This window comes from Taeniopygia guttata, chromosome Z, assembly GCF_048771995.1.
Source record: "Taeniopygia guttata chromosome Z, bTaeGut7.mat, whole genome shotgun sequence".
NCBI lineage: Eukaryota > Metazoa > Chordata > Aves > Passeriformes > Estrildidae > Taeniopygia > Taeniopygia guttata.
In genome coordinates this window covers 67,889,951-67,913,725 of record NC_133063.1, presented here as the reverse complement: position 1 = coordinate 67,913,725, position 23,775 = coordinate 67,889,951, and the positions used below count along the sequence as shown (strand labels likewise).

At 38.9% G+C, this 23,775-nt stretch overlaps 1 protein-coding gene across 3 annotated transcripts in view; it reads right to left on the bottom strand.

Annotated features, from left to right (window-relative positions):
• Nucleotides 1–272: 272 nt before the first annotated feature.
• Nucleotides 273–23,775, bottom strand: part of DOCK8 (dedicator of cytokinesis 8) — a 91,487-nt gene continuing 67,984 nt past the window's right edge. For all 3 annotated transcript variants that reach the window (XM_030259076.4, XM_030259080.4, XM_030259079.4), the window contains 16 exons: nucleotides 23,678–23,765; nucleotides 21,855–21,951; nucleotides 21,017–21,151; nucleotides 18,923–19,075; nucleotides 17,706–17,864; nucleotides 16,856–16,956; nucleotides 16,230–16,422; nucleotides 11,560–11,703; nucleotides 10,591–10,722; nucleotides 7,519–7,653; nucleotides 6,877–6,966; nucleotides 6,198–6,434; nucleotides 5,417–5,560; nucleotides 4,315–4,421; nucleotides 3,289–3,459; nucleotides 273–2,684 (listed from right to left, as the gene is read on the bottom strand). In XM_030259076.4, coding sequence (XP_030114936.4) covers nucleotides 2,621–2,684; nucleotides 3,289–3,459; nucleotides 4,315–4,421; nucleotides 5,417–5,560; nucleotides 6,198–6,434; nucleotides 6,877–6,966; nucleotides 7,519–7,653; nucleotides 10,591–10,722; nucleotides 11,560–11,703; nucleotides 16,230–16,422; nucleotides 16,856–16,956; nucleotides 17,706–17,864; nucleotides 18,923–19,075; nucleotides 21,017–21,151; nucleotides 21,855–21,951; nucleotides 23,678–23,765 — 2,150 coding nt within the window. In that variant the 3' untranslated portion in view covers nucleotides 273–2,620. The remainder of the gene's footprint in view (nucleotides 2,685–3,288; nucleotides 3,460–4,314; nucleotides 4,422–5,416; nucleotides 5,561–6,197; nucleotides 6,435–6,876; nucleotides 6,967–7,518; nucleotides 7,654–10,590; nucleotides 10,723–11,559; nucleotides 11,704–16,229; nucleotides 16,423–16,855; nucleotides 16,957–17,705; nucleotides 17,865–18,922; nucleotides 19,076–21,016; nucleotides 21,152–21,854; nucleotides 21,952–23,677; nucleotides 23,766–23,775) is intronic.

Genomic DNA, 23,775 nt, shown 5'->3' with positions numbered 1-23,775 from the left:
GGGAAGAAAGGAAGGCACTACTGTCACTGAACTTTCCACTGACATTTTTCACATACACTGAATGAAAAACAGAAGTTGGGAAGCAACTTGTTGCTTTTAATCCCTGCAATAGTCGCAATTTATCTTAAAGACAGACCAACACATCCTCTGCCCAAATAAATGTATTTTTTGCTAAATGATGCTTCTACAATAAAATGTTCTTCCTACTGAAACTTTCTTTACAGCTGCATTCTATTGAGATACAAGATGCAACACAAAGACACTGCTAAATATGCTGTGTAACAATTGCTTTATTGCAAAATTAATATTGTAAGATAGAAAATTTGTTTCACATAGTTCAGCTCTTAAAAGAAATGTACAACCCATGTTCCATTTGCAGAATGCAAACTGAGGGCAAGACTGGCCATCTGACTGCGAGGTGCTCAGCTTGTAAAATGGGAGAGAAGAGTCTGCCAGTATTCATATTCTCCTGAGTATTATTTCAGTTCAAGGAACCACTTGATTACTTTTATCTAGTATATTGTACACGTGTTGGGGGTTTTATTTACCTGAGGTTTCTGTTAGTTAGGCTGTAAAGGGTAAGTATCTTGTAAACAGTGATGTTAAATTGTGACCTTTCTCCCCAGCTGGAAGTTAAAAACAATAGAGAAAGGGCTAGGTTCTGATAGGCAGAGATCTCATAGCTTCAAAACTTCGGGAAATCAGTAATTTTTCAATCTAGAACTGTTTCAAAGCAACTTGAATATAGAGAAGGCACTCTGACATAGAGGCATCTTTTGCTTTAAGCTTTTTATACCATTTGCTTATGTACTTTGGATACGCTCACTTCAAAGTCAGGGAGTTTTTATTCCTGATTATTTCATTTAACAATACTATGAATGAAGATGGAAATTATTTTCTTACACTCCAAGTGCTGTGTAACTACAGGGTTTATTTCACCTACTTCTACATGAATGAATGAAGATGGAAATTATTTTCTTACACTCCAAGTGCTGTGTAACTACAGGGTTTATTTCACCTACTTCTACATCTCATCTTGTTCGATCATCTGTGTTAATCTTCTACAAAGCACATTCAAAATATGATACAAATGTTAATTAAGTGCTTGGAATATTCATATTATCTAATTGCAAGGATGCAAGTGACCATAAAAAGTCAAAATGTTTCCGCTAAAAGCAACAGCCTCAATCTCCCTTACACTTTTGGATTAAAGAGGCCTTACCTTTTGAAACATATGGCATCAGCTCTAAAAAAGTTCACTGTAATTTTCTAAAATGAAGCATGGAGGAAAAAAAAATCTACCGTTTCCTTGAATTTGAACATTAAATTCTGTGCTTGGACAAATGGAATTGGTTATTTTTATCAGCATTAAAGTATAGTTTCCAAAACACTGAAGAGGTGCAGGAGAGGAACTAATATTTAGGACACTTTCACAGATCCTTGTTTCAAAATACATCATGTGGCAAGCATAGTCACAATAAAAATTGTAGCTCTTCCACTGCCTCACTAAAGGAGTTCCAAAAGTCCTGATGAGTTCCAAAAGTCCTAAATGAGTTCCAAAGTCCTAATTTCTCCTCTCTCTTTGCATCCTCATCTGAAAAATTGTAATAACATTTCCATAATTCAGAGAAGTGGTGTAAAGATTACTTAGTAAGATATTTGCTTAGGACTCAAAAAAAATTACCAAGCACTAGATATTATAAATTATGTGCTAGTTTCTCTTAAGCCGCAGTAAAGCCTGAGTCAAATGATTTGCAGGAAATCCCCATTGTGAGTTTCTGTAGTTAATTTTCAATAAGGTTAACTACATAAGAGCTTTATGTAATAAAGAATCACTCATAGCTTAGCATCTTCTTTTTAAACTATTACTTGTTAGCTCTGCTAAATATGTCACAGATTACAAACTGCATGTCAAGTTACTATACTGCATATCCCTATACTTAGAAAAAAAGTTAGGAGATCTACAAGAACTATCTATTGTTACTTATTAATTGTCATGCTTTGGTTGAGAAACCTTGTGCAGAACTCCCTGCAGTTAAGGGCCATGACAAGAATCTGTTCAGAAACTGATTGAGTAAATTATCCTTCCATAGAGCACTTACCCAGCAAACACTGAGCAGGTAACCATGTTCCTCCTCATTTAGACAAAATTTAAGCATGTGATTAACTTGTAGAATGTGCTCCTGCAAGTCAAACGCTGTCTTGGTAAAGGACTATAAACAGATATAATTTGTTGTTATTCCTTAGACATGTTATTTGGATTCACCTCAATCAAAACACATGAAGTTCTGTGTCTGTTACCTAGTCATGACTGGCTTCATGCCACTGGCCACTCTAAGGTTCACCCCTCTGCATTAGGCATTATTGTACAATATATACAAAAATATCTAAAAAAAAAAAAGCATCCCCTTCCTTTCCAAGCCCTTGTGATAAATGTGCTTGATTAGGATTTATCCCCTAGGTTTCATTCAGTGATCTTGTGTAAATGCTTTTCTGCATGCTGTCCAGAAAGTGCACATTCTGTCTTGTGAGAGATTTCTGATTTCATAGATGTGGAATAAATACTCCATCTCTTCCATCTTGCAGCATGAAACTCTTCCTTGGCCAAAGCAGCTAGTGCTTAGGTGCTTTGGGAAGAAGTCTGGGCATCGTATTTCCTAAAACTGTGGTTACGAAAAGATTCCCTGCAATGAAACATATTCATAAAAAGAGTTGGCAAATGAAAAACAAACAAAAAAAATATCTGTCTTGTGAAAAGGAGCTCTGCTGAACCATGCTATGTGTTGGCAGGTCAGAGTTGTCATTTCTTCTTCTCCCACCACAAACTGGACACAGTGACTTTATGAAGAAGCGTATACTCATAATCAAAGTACATTGGACTCTTCTGTGTCAGTCATGTGACTAAAAAGGATTATGTTTTCTGTAGTGAAAGGATGACTTCATGCTGCCTGTCACCACATGGTGCCATACTTGTTCTATCTCCTTTCTGGCTTCAAAGGTTGAAAAATCACAAGATGTTTCCGGTAAATTTGTTAGGGTGAGAGGGAAGTCTTATCTAACAATGCATTGAAATTACATATATCCTCTACCCCCGGAATTCAGAGATTGAAAAACACAGCTAACACTACAATTATCTCCAGTGGAAGTCAGCAGATTTCTTTAATCACTATATGGAGCTGGCAGTGTATATTCTGGCTTGGTTTTAACTGCCAGTAAAACTGCCTTTTTTCCTTGCAAAAAATGGCGTATTTTTGTATAGCCACAACAGATAACCTGCCCTAACTATACCTTATGCTATGGACCTTAAGCTGTACAGGTTTGTACAGCTCTGGGATCTTCCTCTCAATCATGGGTCTAAGGCTGTCCTTCAGTTTAATGTAGTTTCTTTTGAGCTCCTGATGATATTCCCGCTGATCAGCAGTAATAAGGTGCTTGTTTTTCTCCACTGCTTCACCACACCTAGACAAAAGGAAAGAAAAAAAGACATGATATATATAATCTACTTCTGTTAATCTCCCTCATTTTGTGTCAAGTAATTGAAATGGACAAGAATCCAGCTCTTTTAGTCTAGGCATTCCTCTGGTAACTTATCAAGACTAAAGTGATAATGAACTAATAAGAAAGTTCTGTTTCTTTCAAGTGCATAAATTGAGATGATATTTTTAAGAAATTAGGAAAGCATGATTGAACTAATAAAAAGCAAATTTAATGACAGCAGAATACTGAGCTATACTTACTGTATAAACAGATAAATGGGCAATAGCAATACTTAGAAACTGTATCCTCTGCATAAGACTTATTTTTATTTAACTCTATTTAACTTATCCTTTAGCAAGGAGGATAGTCTGGACTGGGGAGATGAGTATCAGCTATATGAATATTCTTGTTGAGATCTACAAACATATCTAAAGCAGAGGATATGTGTCTGCCACTACTGTGTCTGCTTGACAGATGCAGTTTTCCTATGAACAGCTTGCTAAGTAAGAATGTCATTTTATTAAAAATCAAATCATGGCAATAGTCTGAAATGTTTGATTTCTATAAGATGTCAAAAGACAAAAGAAATGGAAGATCTTAATTTCATTAATTTCACATTATTAGAGTGTTACCATTTCTTCCCTTTGAGAAAGCAATGCCGACCTAGGCATTAGTGTGAAGCTGAAATAACAAGTGTGGTCCAAGTGTTCAAAGTGTGAGATACCAGGATTCATGATGCTAACTTGCATGGGTAATTACTCAGTTATATTATCATTGCAGTATTGGTAATGTTGAATGTATTGATGTAGTTCTGGATTTCGATTTTATTTTACTGACCTCATTATAAACTCTTTGAAGCACAACCTCAGCTTGTTGTGATGTCGATAAAGTTTGGGGTCTGCTGGAATTTCAGCCAGGAACACTTGTGCTACCTCTAGTGGTCCCTTATAGAAATAACACAGGAAAATGTGAAACCCGCCTGCTTAGACTGAAAACAGATCACACATTTGTTAAAAGCTGTTTGTTATTTCACGACTGCAATTACGAAAGAAAATAAAACTATGCACAGTTACCATGACAGGATGGATTTTAGCTCCCTTTCCGCCACAATACTTCCTTTGGCAAGCAGAATTTTTTGCCCAGCATATCTTATCTTCTCCTGTTATTATTCGTCCTCCAGTTCCACAACAAAGGGAACAAATTCTGCTCAGCAGAGAGGAGCTGAGACAGCTCTAGTGACAAACCTGGTTGTGTTAGAGAAACACAGCTCCTCTGTGTGTATTACAAGACCTTCAGGCAATAAGCCCAGTGCTGAAAAAGGTCACTCTTTGCAAAGCTTACAACATTTCATAATAGATGCATTGGTTGGAAACAAAGTATTTAGGCTTTCAGGAAAAAAACCCAAACTTTGTGATACTGTGCATAACACCAAGTTTTTGCTCAGCCATGGCTTCATGATTCCATTTTAAATTTTTTAATTGCTTGGGCTTTTTTTAAGCGTGTGTATTTATGTTATACATATTGAATTTCAGCTTTACTTTGGGGCACTCAGGACTTGACTTCATGTATTGACTTAATTTCCATGAAACTGAGTTTGTGGTGGTTCCACAGGAAAATTCTTATTATTATTCCCATTCTCCAAGGATAAATCTGGAATGAACAAAATGGCTAAGATGGCTATCAGGTTAGAAATGAAAAATCCTTGGATGCATTCACAAGATTTCTATGTTTCTGCACTACAACCCAGGACACTGCTTCGCAGGAACACTTTCACCAAAAGCATAGCTGATGAACAGTATACAGTTACTAAATATCAATTAAATACACACAGTGACTAAATGTATCTGACTAGATGTACTTCCAGTGGAAGAAATAGGAGTGCAAAAAAGAATGCACAGTGAGGAAAGTACACTTCATCTGGCTTATTTGGATCCCTTACCTGATTTACAGTGGCTCCAACTGAGCCCTGCAAAACCATCTGGAGCATTTTGGCATCTGGTGGTTCTTGGTTGGTGGCTGCAGTTAGTTCCTGTGTTTTTTTACGCATATCTTCAATAGCAACTTCAATTGGTGTTAAAATAAACTAAGTGAAAGGAAAAGATGGTTCATTACCTGAATGCAGCTGACCTATTCTAAATACGACAATATCACTATCATTCTCCTGTTTCAAAAGCAGTAGTAGTGAAACCCAGGAACACTGTTCAATCTAACTTGGCAGATGGGCATCTTGGCAGACGGTGCAGCTGATTCAAAGATCTTAGATGTCTTATCATTTGCAGAAATAGGGTGTGAATCAGACCTTCTGTAGGCATAAATTCATTCTTACTCTAACTTATTTCATGCCTGAAATGGTGAAGCTTACATATAAAGCTTCCCTGTCTCTAAACCAGACCTAAGCCAAATCTAGTTCTCTGACTGTACTCCTGTCCTACATCTGCTTTACCAGCTAGAAGTATAGCTACAAACAGAGCTCCACATATCCTCCTACACAGCATTAGAGCTAGGAGGTCAAAAGAAGAATGTACATTGGCTATTGTCTCTTCTCCACAGTATATCTCTATCTTGCCTTGTCTGTCCCTTCTGTGATAGTTCAGTTTACAAGAGCAATGTCTGAGGAATTCAGCATTCTTTTTTTCTGCCAAGCATAAATTTGGAAATCTTTCTATCCAGAGATTCATTCAGTCCTTGAGAAATTAGATCTGTCTTCAAAATCCAATTACCTCTTCTCTTTGGATGACATTGAGTCTAGTTTTGATGTAGGGGAAAGCATGCATTGTGGTTAGGATGGTGTTCCTCTTGTATTGCTCATGAAGTTCTCCTCTGGGACACCCATCCACAGTGAAAGGCGTAGTGTACATGAACCGACAGATGTTGAAGTTCTTTTCGAAGTAGGTAACTCTGTCCTTCATCTCATACTCATCAAAATAGGGCTCCACAAAAGTAATTTGTATGTATGCCTAAGAAAAGAGGGAAGAACCATTACAGTACTTTACAACCCAAGGAATGTAAAAGGAATGGTTCGTGTGAAGTATCCCTTAGTACACATTGCCTAAGGATGTGTAGGCAATAGATGGTCTGGAAAAGCACAGAGCTGAAAATCCTTCAGAGATCATTTTCTTATTCAGAGCTAACAAAATTTGCATCTAGGAGGGCACAGCTTAACCCTGGGGACCAGAACCAGGGCAAGGACCAGAGACTGGAACTTTTAGTTTCTATACTCTGTGACAAGCTACCTAAGCCTGTCACAGAGGTTTTAATACCCCTGGGCGCAGAGATACCAAGTTGGGTGGTTTCTTTTAATGCCTTAATGTTTGAGCATAAAAGTTGCAAAGGGGACCTTCTCTTGTCACTTCTCTTGTGAGAGAAAGCACTCAACCCTCTCAGTAGTACTTTCCCTACCTTATTGGGATCCAGCTTTCTTTTGTCTACAGGAGCAGAGTCCTTAATCACTTCCACAACATCCTCCCCAAAACACTGGCCATAAAATCCCTAGAAAGGAAAAAGAATTATCCCAAAATTTTAGTCTTTAATGCAATTCTAAGGCAATTCTAGGAGAAAGGAGTGACAACCATGACAATTTCTGGGCTTTGTACAGTCAGTATACTGTTCCACAAACCACAGCTGGCCAGGGTAAGGCATTTTCTGACAAAGATCACTGTGAATTGCTCAGACAGTCACAGAGCTTGAGGTTAAACAATCAGAAGGGAATATAGCAATTCTATAAAAAAGGCTGAAAAGATACCAAAGCAAATATCTGGCATGCTCAGAATCACTCAACATTTTATAGGCCTGCTTGAAGGACACATAGCCTCAAAAGAATGGCTCACTTACATAATTATGCTTTAATAAGGGATACTATGGAAAGGAAATACTAAGGAAACACTAAGGAAATACTAAGGAAACACTAAGGAAATATTCTGTGGCACAAATCAGTCTGTTACTGATTTTTTCATATGGCAATGATAATATCAGGACTGTGTGGGATAACTGAAAAGCATAATATACCATTTGAGATCCTGTGAATATAATGTTTTTCCTTACCTCTAATCTGTGAGAAATCTCTGGGAGTTTTGTAATTGCAGGCTCTTTATAAACAAATTCCTGTTCATCCAAGTCCCCAAATTTTGATCCATAGAAACCAACACGGAAGTAAGTTCCAAACATTCGTTTCTGACCCTAATTGATAAAAAGAAGAGGAAATTCACAACTGCTTTATGTGGGCATTATAGTATTTGGGTGCCTTTTTTTCCCCCAATTGATGTATAAGAAAATCCACTAGTTCTACATTTTCTCCATTTCAAAGCCACTTCTATGTATCATCAGTGCTGATGGATTAGAAGCGCAGGAGAGAAAGCATACAACTAAGGGACATTTGATTGAAATCTAAGTTAAAATGTAACCTGATCATGAGGGAGGTTGCACAAAACAAAATAGCTTGTTATTTCTTAGTTCCATTGAATACATGTAACAAAATTAAAATTTTGCAAATTTGCAATGAAAATTGATACAAATTTGAAACTGACTAAGCTCAGCAATAAGGTTCTTCTGAAGAAAGAGAAGGGATGGTATGGGTGCTGGCAATTCAGATGGGTTTTCATATTTATGAAATATGTTTTATAAATATAAACACTCTTCTGTTTATAACTAAAAACACTAAACAATAACACATTAAAGTTATTTTTGTTAAACAGATGTGGCCCAGTGAACACAGATATGGTCAGCTAAATCCATGCATTTCTGCTTTTTTTGTATGGAGAGACTTTTTACACTGTAGGATATGCAGGTAGACCCAAACAGATGGAAGCTTTTATTTGAAAAAAGAAATGGAACTATTTCAAGTTCTGGTGGGTTGATCATGGCAGGATGCCAGGTATCCACCAAAGCCACAGTATTATCCCTCCCTGCAACTGGACAGGAGAGCAATAAAGATGGTTCGTGAATTGACATAAGGATAGGGAGTGATCACAAATTAGTTACCATCATGGGCAAAACACACTTTACTTAGGAAAACTAATCAAATTTATTACCAATCAAACTCAGAACAGGATAACAAGAAGTAAAACAACTTTTAAGAATACCTTACCCCCTTTCTCCTTAGGCTCTACATCTTCTCTCCCAGTGGCACAGGGAGATGGGAAATGGGGGTTATGGTCAGTTCATCACATGTTGCTTCTCCCACTGCACAGGGAGAGGAGTCCTTCTCCTCCAGCCTGTGGTTCCTCCCTGCTCTAGTGTGAGCTTCACATGGGGTCATAGCCTTCTTTCAGGCATCCACCTGCTCTGGCATGGGCTGCAGTTTGATCTCTGCTCCTCTGTGGATCTCCCTGGGCTTCAGGGACACAGCTGTCTCACCCTGGGCTGCACCATGGGCTGCAGGGGAATCTCTGGCACCCATAGCACCTCCTGCCCTCCTTCTCCACTGACCTTGGTGTCTGCTGAGCTGTTTCTCTCACATGTTTTCCACTTGTCTTTCCACTGTCACTGATGGGCTCGACCTAGGCTAGCAGCTGGCATTGGCTCTGTCGGACATGGGTAAAGTTTCTGACAGCTTCTCACTGGCATTATTCTTCTGTCGTGGTTTGACACGGAAAAAGAATTTTTCCGGAAGGAAGAGGTCAATTTGGACATTGACCAATGGAAGGTGGACACGCCTCTGAGAACACAGAGGGGTTAAAAGCAGAATTCCCAGGAGAACTCACTCTCTTTGGTTCCGGTCAGCGGTCAGTGCAGGACTCTCCCCTGCCCGGCCACGAGCTGGGTGGGGGAGGGAAAAGCCATGTGGCCTTCGGAGGTAGGCCCAAGGGTGGAGGGACTGGAACCGGGCTGGCCCCCTGCAGATGGAAGGGTGGAGAAATCTGGGATGTCTCCGTTCCCCCCCAGAGTCTCTCTCTCTCCCAAGAGAGAGAAAGAGACGGCGGTGGTTTTATCAGCAGTTCACCGTGGGGAAGGAGAAGAGCGGGGGGGCTGCAAGGTGCCCAGCCGCCTGTGGGAGCTGGAGCCTGGGCAGCGAGCCATCCTTGGGAGTTGGGACTTTTAACCCTTCCTGAGAAATGAAAGCTTTGTGAAATTTTTCTCCTCCTCGGTTTGAAAGAGAGGAAGAGAGACAGCCTGGCACCTGGGATGTCGGAAGGAGAAGTTCTAGGTGGGAGGAGATGATGGAGTGGCTTTTGGCTGGACTTTTTCTTGGTAGCCACAGACTGAACTGATCTTCTCCTCCAAGAGAGACTGTATTTTAGGAGGATGCTGGTGAGCCAAAGAGACCTGCTTCAGCTGGGAAAAGATAGAAGTGGAGCGAACAGAGAAAAGTTAGGGAGGTTTGTAGTAGTGCCCCCTGTCTTCAGAGAGGAAGAAGAGAAGATCTCTGTTCTTGGATCCTCGGCCCCAGGGGAAAAGGGGGGGGACTGTTGGTCCCAAAAATGAAAAACTGAACTGTTGTTTTTCCCCTCTTGGCAGGGCATCCTTGAAAGGAAAAATCCTAAAAGCAGTCTGTCCATCCATGCATTGGTGGTGAGAGCACTGTGCATGGAAAGGAGAGGGTCACCACTGGCAAACTTTTTTCTCCGGGCGGTGCCATGTGGTGACATGGAAGCACAGGATGTGGCAGCTGCGTTTCTTGAAGGGTCTGTGGCACAAGAGAGACTGCTCTCTCCCTGCAGATGGACTGGGTGTTGATTATCTGGAGGGTGGAAACCTGATTGGTGTCCAGATTGTGTCTCACTGTGGTTTGTTGGAGTTGGGTGGTGGGAGGAGGAATGCTTTGGAAGGTTTTCATTTTGGACTGTGTGTGTTTTCTTTCTTCTTTTTTTTTTCCCCTTTTATAATAGCATAGTGGTAGTAGCTTAATAAAGTTCTTTTCTTTTTATTAGGCTTGGGCCTGCTTTGCTCTGTTCTCGATCGCATTTCACAGCATTCAATTAAAAGATTACATTTTCATGGAGGCACTGGCATTGTGCCAGTGTCAAACCATGACATCTTCTAACCCTCCCCCTCCACTATCAAAACTTGGCCACACAAACCCAATACACTGATGAACAGTTTTATTAACAGCAGTCTCACAACAAATAGTGCAACCCAGAAAAGTGTCTTGCTAGCAGTGCCTTGCCTGAAAAGTACCTTATTAATAATGCTGTCAAAGGCCTTCTGTAGCTTGCTGTGTGTCAAGGTAAGCTTCCTGAAGTCTCGATGTGCTTCCAGTATGGGGATGACAATTTTGTACACTTCATTCACAGTTTCATACAAACCTCCCTTAGAATTAAAAAAAAAAAAAATAAAAGAGGAAGGAATGAAGTGAGTTTTCATACACTCTGAAAAGAAACTATATCTCTAGCAATGGAGAAAAGGAGATTTATAGGACTCATCTGTTAATCTGCCATGTTGCTTGTTTTGGTGCTCTGAAAACTAGCAACGGTAAATGGGCCATTCTGAACAGCAAACAGAGAACTGGATGCAATTTAAATATCTGATCTGGCTCTTGAGCTCAAATTCCTATGCAAAGCCCTGGTTTCTGCTTCAGGGCTACAAGAACTAGAAATGCAGGTTAGCAGCAGGGAATGGATTTGTTTATCATGTATGGTTCAGGGCAACCAGAACTGTGTCTGGACAAAGGGACCCAAGTGACATCTTCTTTAGAGATGCTAAATCACAAGTCCTTATATAGTAAGCATAGATTATGAGGTTCCTGGTTGTATGCTTTATAAAAGTATATGAGTAACTCTCACGTGCCTCCTAAAATACATACTTTATGCAAGATCTTTTTCTTAAATGTACTATCTCTTCATAATACCAACTGAAAATCTTTGTTGCTGCCTGAGACAATCACTTTCTTTTGATGTTGCCTGTGGTCTGCACTGTAGAGGTGGGTATGTGACTGAGCTGGGCTGAAAAAGCCTAGGTCAATCAATCTGACTGAGGCAGTATTTGGACGGCCAAAAATGTCTCCTCTTATTATTTGGACTGTGGCAGGTGTGTCATGACTGGTTTAGGAGTACTACATTGTTTCCTCACGTGCAGGAAAGGAAGCTGTGGATCTGGTTTTGGTAGCCCACTATCCATTCCCTCCTGGTGGTTCTGGTCCTCACTCACCGTGCTGAAGAGCTCTGCAGCTTGTTCCAGCAGGCCTACCAGTCCACTTTCTGAGAAGTACCTCCCAGAACATATGCCATCTTCATCTGGAGACAAAACGTCATCTGAAACAGCAGATTCCTCCAGCACATTGGATGAAATGTTCTAAAATACATCAGAGCACACAAATAAAAAAAAAAAAACAACCTAAATCAACAGTATTTAATAAAGCTTGAGAAAGAAATTGTTTCAACATATTTACATGATGGGAAGAGGAATTAGTTTTTTCTGGTGCAACCAGGGGACACATAGTTACATTTTTCAGAAGTGAAACTAACGTCGTAAATCTCCATAGATAGCAGATCAGGAGTTTCACTGTAAGAATCATGAATTTTCTTTCTAGCCTCAGTTTAAAATGCAGATTCCTGTAGGTGTCAAACTAGCTCTTGTCTGGTGGCTGGATCTCCATGGAGCTTGCAGTGAGCTCAATCCCCAGTACTACTAGGGTCACAAGCAATGTGCCCTTCCTAGTGCTGGCATCTAGGGGTGGGCAATTCCAAACTGCATTCCAGACCTTCTGCCACCTACTTGAATAAATTGAACTTTCAGGTTTTTATCCACCTTTTCCAAGCAGAGGAGAAGTAGGACACAGGCAATATCATACTAAAAACCACAATAATTGATTGCTCCTTCTTGGTTCATTCTCTGCCATACTGCACTTTAAATCTGCAGAATTTACTCAGTTTCTTGTTAATGTTAGAGATCCCACTGTGTATTTAAATAAAACTAGATGAAGTCACTCTCTTGAGATTCTAGACCTTTAAAGAACATGTCTACAATTCTTCAGGACTTCTTTGAATATATGACACTGGGTGGCATCAACTTTAAAAAATTTAAAATATATAGAAATACATATAAGATAACAGCAAATATGTGTACATATAGTATGGGACTGCCAAATATAACTTTCAGCAGCAGCACAAAGGCTAAGCTTCGATTTTCTATTAATTAAAAGGAGTTAAATTATTGTCATAGTGTCTCATTTCAGCAGAAATTGGCAATGACGATCTGTCTGAGTGCAGGATGGATGCCTGGCTGGCTAGCTGAGTCCTTAAAGGCATCTTTATAAAATAGCAGAGGCACTGAGGGCTGTTACTATTGATCAGATTTCAGATACAGAATTGGCACCACATGCCTCTAGCAGCATTGGGCTTTCCCCCCTGGGTTTTATGGATGTATTTATTTCTCCATGGGTGAAATTTACTCCAACCATGCTGCCATCACACTGCCTAGTCTGCACATCATGTCAGCCGCACTGGAAGGGTGAGTACAGCCTCAGAACAGAATTCACAGGCGTTAAGAATACACCTGAATTTTGGCCAGAGGAAGAACTACAGCACATTTAGCGCACCTATGCCACTTTTTACAGTGTCATTGAAGAGAGTGACTTCAACCAGACTTAGGTTCACTGGCTCATATCTGCAGAAACTCACAAGCCATGCTGATTAATTTCAAGTTTTCCTTTTCTGTAACAGTAGCCATTAAGAACTCTTTTCATGTGACTCTGGTGGCTTTAAAAAAATTATTATTTTTTATTTTCCTTTAGCAAAGAGAAAAGAGTCTAGAGAAGTGATTTATATACAAAAGTAATTAGAAAGGCATGGACACCAATTATCCCTTCTCCACCTTTAAGCCTCTAATAACTAATCTCAGGAATGTTTTACATGTTTTACAGTCCATGCACTCTAAGAGGAGAGAGCCTGTATGACATACTCCTGAGGTTTGCGTGATCTTCTGCGAAGTGGACATGCCTCATCCAACTTAAGCCTTTATCTACCTTTCATATTGAAGAATTTTACATATCCCTTGTATCATAAAGGCAGTACATAAATCACCATGTATTTTATCAGCAATTATATTGAAATTCACAAGCCTAGTTTTCATGAAGGAAAATAAGTACTTCTGTGAACTCAAAAACCCCTCTGATCGTCAGCCCTTATCACCATGTTAAATAAGGCCAGGGTAGCCTGCAACCTAGATGCCCAAACAGCCCAGGCAAATTAGGCTGCTGCTGAGCTGGGTACCTCAACAGGTAGACACACACACAAAATACTTGTCTGTGTTAATACCAAGTGGTTTTAAAGTCAGCCCCTATGCACTTCATAATCTCACTAATTCTACTTTACAGCTTGTGAAATGTAAATATTAATTAAGCTCAAAGGGAATTCCACTCAAAGTGACCCCACTCTGATTTTGAGTGACAGTTTTGATTGCATAGAGGGAAGCATTTTGTCTGGTACAATATAAGGAAAAGTATTATGCTACTGACAGTCAGTTTTCTGGATGCTAACAGACTCACTGCAGAAGATCAAAATTAGAATTGATTTGATCTTTTGCTGACTCATTTTACTCATCTGTAAAAAGGAGGTAATACTTCTACTCATCCAGAATAATATTTTTATTCACATTATTATCACCCTCAGTTCCATAACTAAATGCATATCACCAATATTAGTTGATCTCATATCTGAGCCAAATGAAGAAATGATCACAGAAAGAGTCAGGGAGTGAGACCTGTAACAACATGTAAAGCTGAGCCAGTCTGTGTAGTGTTTCCCTCCTTTAACAAAGTCATCTGAATAAGATTTCCACAGGTGCTATAAAAGATAAACCTGTTTGTAAGGAATGGGAAACCTTTCGTTGAAAGCCTATGTAAAAATGCAAAGAGTTATTACAGTTAGTTACTGTTATTGAGTAAACTGAAATTCAAAATTGTCCTGTCAGATAGAGTTCTGTAATTAGGTCCTTGTCATTAGGGCATTTTATTATCTCTCTCCTAGGGGGCAATTATTTCTTTGGAAAACATATATTTACACAAGCATTTTGATGAGAGGAATTGATTTGCTGCTTTTAAACTCCTAAGTTTGTGCTTGCCTACTGCCTTGCACAATAGACTTCAATTCTGTAACATAAATGAAAACATATCCATTTATAGCAACCTGCATAATCTAGGAGCAATGGAGGGAGTAATTGCATTAGGGTCAAGTGTGTGAGCTTACAAGCACTCAAGGCAGCCTGGGAGCAGTATGACATTGGGGAGGGAATGCAGATTTCACTTATATCCAAATGATGATAGTATCCAACAAGTAGAGAGAAAAGAAGGTAAATAGAAGTAATGCATCGAAGTTAGAAGTTTGAAGGTATACAAAATTGATAAGGGATGCAAAATGGCAGAAGTATAAATCCATGGCCACAAGTTTAGCCATTAAGAGCATATACAGCTATCTTGATGTTAAAGAAAATTAAGAATAAACACTTGTCCGCCACCTAATTCCTGAGGTGGAATTGCAAATACTAATGACCAACAAACTAAATTCAATGCAAAATGCCAAGTGGCTCAATCATGTTCATATTTACTATTTTGAAGGGAAAAACCCCAGGTGGTATGGTTTTATTAAGGAATGATGAATGCACCAAATGTTAGTGTTAAGTATTTCAAACTCACTTTGACAATAAAATGTGCTCCCCAACAGATCAAAAAAGCAAATCAAAGGATTGTTCAAGCAGTGAATTCTGAGCTGCCATTTGTTTTAGAAAACTGGGGAAGTTCCAGAAGACAAAATATGCTTTGGGGATCATCTCCTTCTTTGAAGTGTAAAAGATGAGCATATGGTGGCAGGTTTATCAGACTGCACCAGGACAAAATGGTGGAAATACTGATAAGAAATTACAAAAGAAAATCTTAAAGGTATTGTACTTAGACTGAATCAACACCAGAATATGCAATCCTGGGATTGCAGTCTAATAAAGGTAACAAAGTCTAAACAGTAGATGTCTATATAACATCTAAGGTGATCCTACAAAATATTTCCACCAATTAATTGAAATTATTTATAATTTACTTTAATCATTGCAGCCAACAATTCACTGATTTCAGAGAGTAATGATATAAGAGAAATTATCAACACATGGCAATAAATAAAGGGTTTGGCCATTTTTATTTTTAATAATGTATAGAAAAGCACTAAAATAATTGAATTTGCATATGAAGTCAGTTCAGATAACTGCATAATCTGATAAACTAAGTGTATATATATCTGCATTTAAAAGAAGTTTAACCACAAGGACTTATGCTTTCATTCATGTGATGTAGAAAAGTAAGGTGAAAACCTAAACTTAAGAAAATTGTTGGGAAAAGATCAGTTTATTCCTGAGTAAAGAGCTCAACAATGCCAAAAGAACCACTGAAGTCTTCAGAGAGACTGTGAGAGAATGTGAGAGCTACAGCACATGCTGAAAGAACTTATGGGATATTTTTACTTGACTTGGATATACTGGATTGACTGCAGTGATTGTGTTATTCATCAATCAAAAGGGTTTGGTTAGTCACTTAAGGGCAGTCAAAGGATTGGAGAACACACCTGAAAGAGCTGAGCAGCTCCAATTATCTAGATTATGAGAAAGAAGTTTGAAAAATGCATCTGTCACAGTTGATAAGTAACAGCCCTAGAAAGAGCATATCATAATAGAGGGGTTCTACTTAGCAAGTGAGAGATTATAGTGTCAAACCACTGGAAATAGAAGCTGGAGACTGCCATTGTAACATCTACCCCATACATGCACCTCTGCTTTGCTTAGCACAAGAACAAACACGTACACCAGAGCTGCCTCATGCCGTCAAAGCCTTTTACCTGAAAACTGATGCTGCCCACAGGGAGATAGTTGCGATCCTCAAGCATGCTCAGGTACTCTGAGACCAGTGCTGCAGCATGGACCAGGCACATGGCTGCTTCTGTGTAGCACTTCCTCTTGGTGTGCTTCTCTGCCATGTTCTGCAGCCAAGTCAGCCTCAGGTCTGGCGATGTCTGGTATCCTTTTGCAATTCTGAAAACACAGACCAGAAAGCAGCTGTGAATGATCACTTCTCAAATAACAAAAATACCTTTATAATTCTTCCCCTGGGTTGAATGGAAGGAGACATCTCTGTATTTATTCTATGTGATTCATTGAACAGAAAGCAAAAGAGATGGTTAGGCAGGGCTGAGCAGGAGATAGAGGGGCTATGAGGAAAGTAATACAGCTGCATCCAAGACTATTCAATGTTCCTGACTCTCATCCTTTCCCAAATCTATGTCCACCTCCCAGAGCATGCACTGCAATGTGCTTACTGCTGCAGCCTGGGCCTCCTGCTAAATACCAGCTCTGCTAAAGAGGCAATGTTCACAAACAGACAGTTTGTCACACCTTGTCTCTAAAATGCATAATTCAGCTCACCTCACTGTAGAATTTTCTCAGTAGCAATTCTAAATGGATTCACCTGTACATGAGGTCCATCAGCATCTCTGGATCTTCCTGAAATTCCCTCATTTTCACTGTATCTGACAGGATGCCATTCAGATTACACAGTAGCTCCTCTACCTGAAGCAATGCAAAGATCAATGTGCAATGTGTTTATTTTTTCCTTCTGGAAAAACAACAGCTTCTGTACAAGATGATGTTACTCTTCTTAAGCCTCTTTTACCCAAGGAAATGTCAGGATGTTTTCCTCAGTTCTATGTAATGCAGCAAAGGCTGCTGACATAGCAAATCTTACATATACACATTTTAATTAATCAAAATGAGCTGAAATCCTTTGATCTATTTATTTCTGAATGAAAAAAAAACCCCAAATGTGCTAATAGAGTTCAGCTTTAGTTGATCTTACATCTGAAACCAGATGTTTTTGTAAGCCTTCAGCACAACTTAAGTTATTCTAAGAATTTTAACAAAATGTTTGACAGTTGTCTGACATGTTTTTCATTACTGCTGCTGACACCTTACAAGTTGGCAAATAGAGATAAGTTTCCCAGGTGGTACTTGTCTGAAAACACAGTGAATCAAATTGCATTTTGGGAAGATCTTAGAGGGCATAGTTCCTGTTGGGGTCTAGGACAAAGCTGTACTCAAAACCAAGAGATGATTCTCCTGTAATGTGACTTCAGGGAAAATTCTTTAGAGTTTATAGAATAATATCCACTTCTTCCCCACTTACTGTTGTGCTAAACATAAACTTATGCAATAATCTCTTATTTTCATTGCTTTGAAAGACCAAGATCTAGAACTTGCTTCAAGGATGCTCCAATGTGAAAGCTCCTGATAAAAGCCACAGATGCCATAAAAGACTTAACCTGAATGGGAAATGGTGTTGCTTGCATATCTGCATCTTCCTCTGCATAGGCCAGGATGGTTCTCAAGGATCGTCGAAGAAATTCCTCATTAAACTCAGGAGATTTTCCAACCAGAGAAGCTAGTGACATGGTCACCTGCATCTTCACTCTTGAAAAATTCTTCCGGAAGACAAAAACAAAAGCATGAAAGAATGATGGCTGCACTGCAGTTCACATGTCTACCTCCCCTATGAAAATGATTCTCCTGCCCATATTGAGTGCAGTAGACTCACCACTCACTAAGTGACCCCTGGCGCATCAAACCTAACCATGTTTTACGCACTTAAGCCAAAGATCCCTAATTCTGACATGTCTGTACTTTGGTGCTCCAATGTTCCTTGAAATATGCATGCTTGCTTGAGACAGGAGAAAGCCAGAAACACCCCTTTTCTCCTTTGCACAGGCCAGTGGGTGTGTGGATCAGACTACACACTGAAACAGATGAGGAAGAATGACTGGAAAAACATTCTGGAAACAAATTTGGGTGGCAAAAGGCCTCTGGGAGCTTCACTTGGGGATGCTTTACACCCTGATGATCGTGGTGTGGCTGCAGTACATTTTGCTTCTGCAGAGCTTACACTTTTACATATCCAAGGCTTTTAAAGTAATAACTAGTGAAGAAAATTCTGTGCAAGATCAGATGGTATCCAAAATGCTAGTGCATATGCTTTTGTGCTAGAACATTATTAATCCACATGCATAATGTATGTATTTGGCTCCACATGTGTGGTAAAAATCAGAGCCTAGTTCTAAGACCAAGGAGCTGATGAAGAATTCCCATTAATACAAGTATACAGGAGTTGTGCTGAGATTGCAATTGCATTAGAATAGAAGTAGATTAGTTGTTCTGACACAGGAATGAAAGAAAAAAGACAGCGTGAACGGTATTGCTTATGCATTGTCTAGTCTTTGCCGTCACAGACCTAATGCTGCTCTGTGTGAAGCTGCATTTATAGATATTGCAGGAAAACACTGAGTCATGTTACCTGAATCAAAGCATGAACAATAATTAAAGCTACTTCCCCCCTGCACTTTTAGCACTTCTCTTGGTTCAACTGTGTGAAACAGCAGACCAGGTGACTGCAGATGCATTCCACTTGCTGTTGCAACTCCAGTCTTTGTTTCAATTGATCACAAAAAAGGTGGTACAAAATACACTGCTGCTCTCAAAATCTTACACTGGTAGAGCTGAAGCTGTATCTCATGAGGAGATAAAGAGTGGCACAGGCTTGAGTCCGTGTAATATCTATGCTGCTGCTGCAGTGATGGAGAACTCTTTGACACAGGTCAGCACACTGTTCAACCTCCTCTTCAAACAGCAAATCTCCAAACTAAGGGAAGGAGAAGAAAACATTTATTACTCTTATTTCTAGCCATTAAAATATTATTATCTTAGTGCACAAAAGTCAAAGGGTTCAAAAAAAGTCCAAAGTTTTCAAAAACTACATTTTATAGTTCTTTTTATTATGACTTCTGATTCCTGTGATGCTGTAGATTCAATTTTTAAGATTTTATACAAGAAAGAAGGGTTTGAAAAGAAGGGTTTGTGTTCTGGAAAAAAGAGAAAGAGACAGAATAAGCTCAGAGTATGATGGCCCCAGGAGTTTTTGCAAACATTAATTATTGCAAAATTCTTAAAGTATGGAGATTTGCTATTTTCAGAATACATAATGATTGATGAAGCATGCAAATACTTCCTTAAGTATATTAAGAACAATATTTTGCTCTTTGCATCAACGCCCTACCCTACACCAGGCTTCCAATATGTTCTTCCTCCTATGGTGCGTGACAAAACTTCCACTGCCAATCTTTCCTACCAGACTCTCCTTTACAATGCACATAGCAGGCAATAAGCTTGGGGGCAGGATGTCTGTCCAAAGAAACTCTCAGCAGAGGCAGCACAGATGCACCAGTACCTTATCTACATACACAAGACTGAGTGAATACGAGATATTATTTCCAACTTGCAGACTGATTTCCCAATTCTCTTCCTTTCTTCAGTCCATTATCTCACTGTTTTGTGTCTAATTGATATTAGAAGTCTGCTGGCACAGGGTTTTATAACTCCTATTTGTCAAATAACATATATATGCCTAGAGTGTAATAGAAATAATTGGACTGATTGCTTCATGAAATACAGAACAGAATCAGCTTAACTACAAGATCTATTTCAATGAGAATAACAATTGCTTCACAAAAGTCATTACTCTAATTGGAAGTTAGCTTTTAAAGATAAAGTAAAATGAAAACATAATTATAAGTTTCATAACTATTCAGGTATCCACCCTGCCACCCTGTAATTAGGCTTTGTCAGCCAATCTGCATTTAAGAGTAGACAGGCATTAACTGGACAAGAGTATCCTGTTTCTTATTTGTATTTTAGAATAATTTAGGGAAAATAAATATTTCATGGATTCTTCCTTAGTAGAGCTGCATTTTTTTGTGGGAGAATGAATCATAAAAAGATTTTAGAGGCCTTATGAAGCACCCAACTCCTTATGATCTCTATTGAAAAAAAAAAAAAAAAAAGACTTTGGGTCAATTTCTCTCCTCATATATGTTTTGAAGTTTGCAGGGTTTTTTTATTTATTTAGTTTGTTTTTGTGGTTTTTGGTGGGTTTTGTTTTTTTTTTTTTTTAAGGTTTTTTCCTTTATTGTTCTTGTTTCGTCTGACCTGGAGTTTTTTTATTGGATATACAGAAGTGAAAGAGAGATGAGGATTTGGTTTCATTTTCAGGCAGAACAAAGATGAAAACTGTCAATGTCTTAGAATCTACCTAGAATTTTGAAACTCATCTTAGAAATAGAAACCTAGAATGGTGACCTCCGTGTCTCATAAGTTTTGATTTCTCTGCTGCCCATCTGACTGGAAACTAGTCTTGCTGATATAACTACTTAAATTGGACTCTCTGGAATTCTTGTGCAGTTCTTGACATTAAGATTCCTAAATAAAATCAGAATGTGTTTGAAATAAAGTGTGTGGAATTGCTTGCCTTTTCATTAGTAAATCTTCTAAGTTTAAGAGTAGACTGTAAAACCACAAGATTATTCAGATTTAATTATTCCGTCTTGTGTGGTCAGTGAAGTAACCTTACAACAGATGCAGAAATCCTATGACAACCCTGTAGATAGTAATTTGCACGTATATATGCAAAATATATTTAATAAATGTCAAAGAAAAGTGATAAGTGAATGGAGACAGCTCTGGTCTACAAAAAGTGTACTTTTAATTTGATTTGAAGCACGAAAACAAAAGTCTGTCAAGAGCATACCTTGGCAATGAGTGCTCTGAGTGTGGCAAAGCAATGAGTCAGGTAAGTCGTGCTCTGATCATAGCCAAGAGAATTTACCAGGACCTTCAAAACTCCTCCCAGGAGATTATCTCTGCATTCTGCTGCAAAGCTTGCCTACATAGGAGGGAGAAAAACAATAACTGTATGAGGTAATTCAGCAAAGAACTGGCACACAGGAAACTGAAGTTCTGCTCTCCAGCCCATGAGACATCCAGTGATTCAGAAATTGCAGTTCCTTCATTTTTAACATCTGCTCTGGAGAAATTTCAAAGCACTTTTGTAGTGAAGACAAGACAGAGGGGGAACGGTCCCAAACATTTTCCAAGTTCTGAAGATTCTCCTATGCATTTTTAAGCTCAGTGACCTCCTGCAGTGATTTTTGAAGCTCCACTTCTACTTTTTCTAATTCTTCATGTATACTTTGGGTTGGGAACTGATCCTGTGGTGGGCAAGCACCATTCTGTCCCTTGCATCCTTGATATCCTGAGCATCTAGGCTAGACAGACATACTGGTATGTTCTGATCAGACCCACAACAAAAACAGTGGGGAGACTAGGTGCTGTGAGTGGTGTAATGTAAAAATAATGTCCAGTACAACAAAAGTCTAGCAGATAAATGCTTTTCTACTTACAAGTTTTCAAGCATGAAGCTTTCTCCTCCCTACATATGATTTTTTTTCTATTCAAGACGACACAAGTTTACAGAAGATCTGAAAATATTTTGCACTGTCTAAGAAACAAAAGGAAAAAATAATCTTGCTTCCACTGGCTTCTGAGGGAGCAGGGATTGGTACAAAGCCGCCTGTACTATTTTTCACCTGAATGATGTTCTCTTGCATATCAAGAATGATCAGGTTAGCTTCAGTTGCCAGGTTTCCGCTGATTAGAGCTTCTTGGTCTAGCTCAGCTTTCGTCCTGCAAAAGGAGTTCTAATTAAAGCAAGTAGAGGGTATCCCAAGAGTTAGATGACCTGCTGTTTAAACAAAGCCAGAATAAAAATGCATACTATTCTGAATGATCCCATACGAGCAGACAATGACAAGTGTTTCTGAAAAACTATGGAGTGAAATTAGGAAAGCTGCTATCATAGAAGAGCAGTCACAAAGGGGACTTCTGAAAACTAGGCCTCTAGACAGTTTGGATAGATGCTTTTCCTCCTTAATAGTCATCTGCATAATGGCTACTTAATGTTGTGTTCAGTTGTTCAGTATACTATGCTGTAATTTCTGAATGTATTGCCTGTAGCAGGACACAAAACTCCAAAATGGAGTAATTGATAACTGATCTGACAATTTCATTAAAAGAAGTAAAAACTGTAGACTAGACCAAAGTGGAAATTGCTTCAGTGCCATAGAAGCATTAATGTTGGCAATTTAAAATGTTGATTCCTGAGACTGTTGAAAACAAAAGACAGCAGATCCATACAGCAGTGTCCCAGGCTATTTAAGAGAAATGAAATATTGATAAAAGACAGGAGACAGTGGTAAGGCAACACATGATACCTTCTTAGTTGAGACTTAAGAACAAGGTCTGGAACACAGTTCCTCTGCAGCTGAATAAGCATAGGAGCAGCTACTAACGAAACCGCATTTTCACACATCCATGCCAGAAACACAAAGAGGTATTTTTCTTTTTCCTAAACTGCTCAAAAAAGTGCTGTTGCCTGGCTAGAGGCTGCTTTCTAGAGCTTGAGATTAAAGATCCTTTGACTTTGGCTAAAGTTCCTAAGGTGCATGTCTGTGGCTGGAGCAACACCCTTATAATCACACTTCTGAGTGACTTCAAAATATGTAACTGCTCTGCTAAATTACTTTATCAAAAAACAAAAAACAAAAAACAAAACAAAACAAACAAAAAAAAAAAAACAGAGGAGCAAAGAGCCGTCCTTTATTGCGCAAACAGATAATTCTGAGGAGGGCTAAGAAAGGAAATCAGGGAAGTCATATGGTTAATAACTACAGCGACTCAAAACAACAAAAACCAGAAGGGACTGCAAAAACTTTAGTGCTATAATAAGGGCAGAAATCCCAATAAGAGTAAGAACAGAACAAATTTAGTGAACTTTGCAGGTGTTTGGACTATTTCCAGCAACCACTGAGCTTTGATCCACGTGCTGACTGGATCTTCTCTAGCATGGCACATATCTTATAAGTGCTGCTACAATCCCAAAGCATTATCTTCCCTGACTCCTGCTGACAGAGCTTCTCAATATTAATATAGCATATCAAACCCAGCTCAGCTGATTTAATGTGACAATACATATACCACAGTACTGTATGTACTGAGGATCCAGGAGCAACATCAAACTAAATGCAGCAAGCCTCCATGGTGTAGTTGATTCAACTCTGCCACTAACTCATGTTTGCCACACTATTAATAAGAAGGAAAAAACATGTAGATAACTATTTAAAATTCTCCTTCTAGTATTTGTAACCTCTTTGTTGCGTCATAGCAACAGCTGGATATTTCTGCTACAGAAACATTTTCTTTTTCTTTCTCTTTGACAAAAAAGAGAAAGGATTGAAACTACTAATTTTGTAATACAACATCCTGGGAGAAAGGACAAAACATAAAAACTCCAAGAAGCTTGGTTCTAATAAAAGCTGTTGCAAAAGCAATATGCATTAATTAAACTACTTACTTATCTTGTCTCTCATTTGCCTGCCGCCACTGTGTCTGCTCCTTTCTCCAGCGCAAATTTTCATTTATCCCTGCTGATCTGTCATTCCCTAAGAGTGC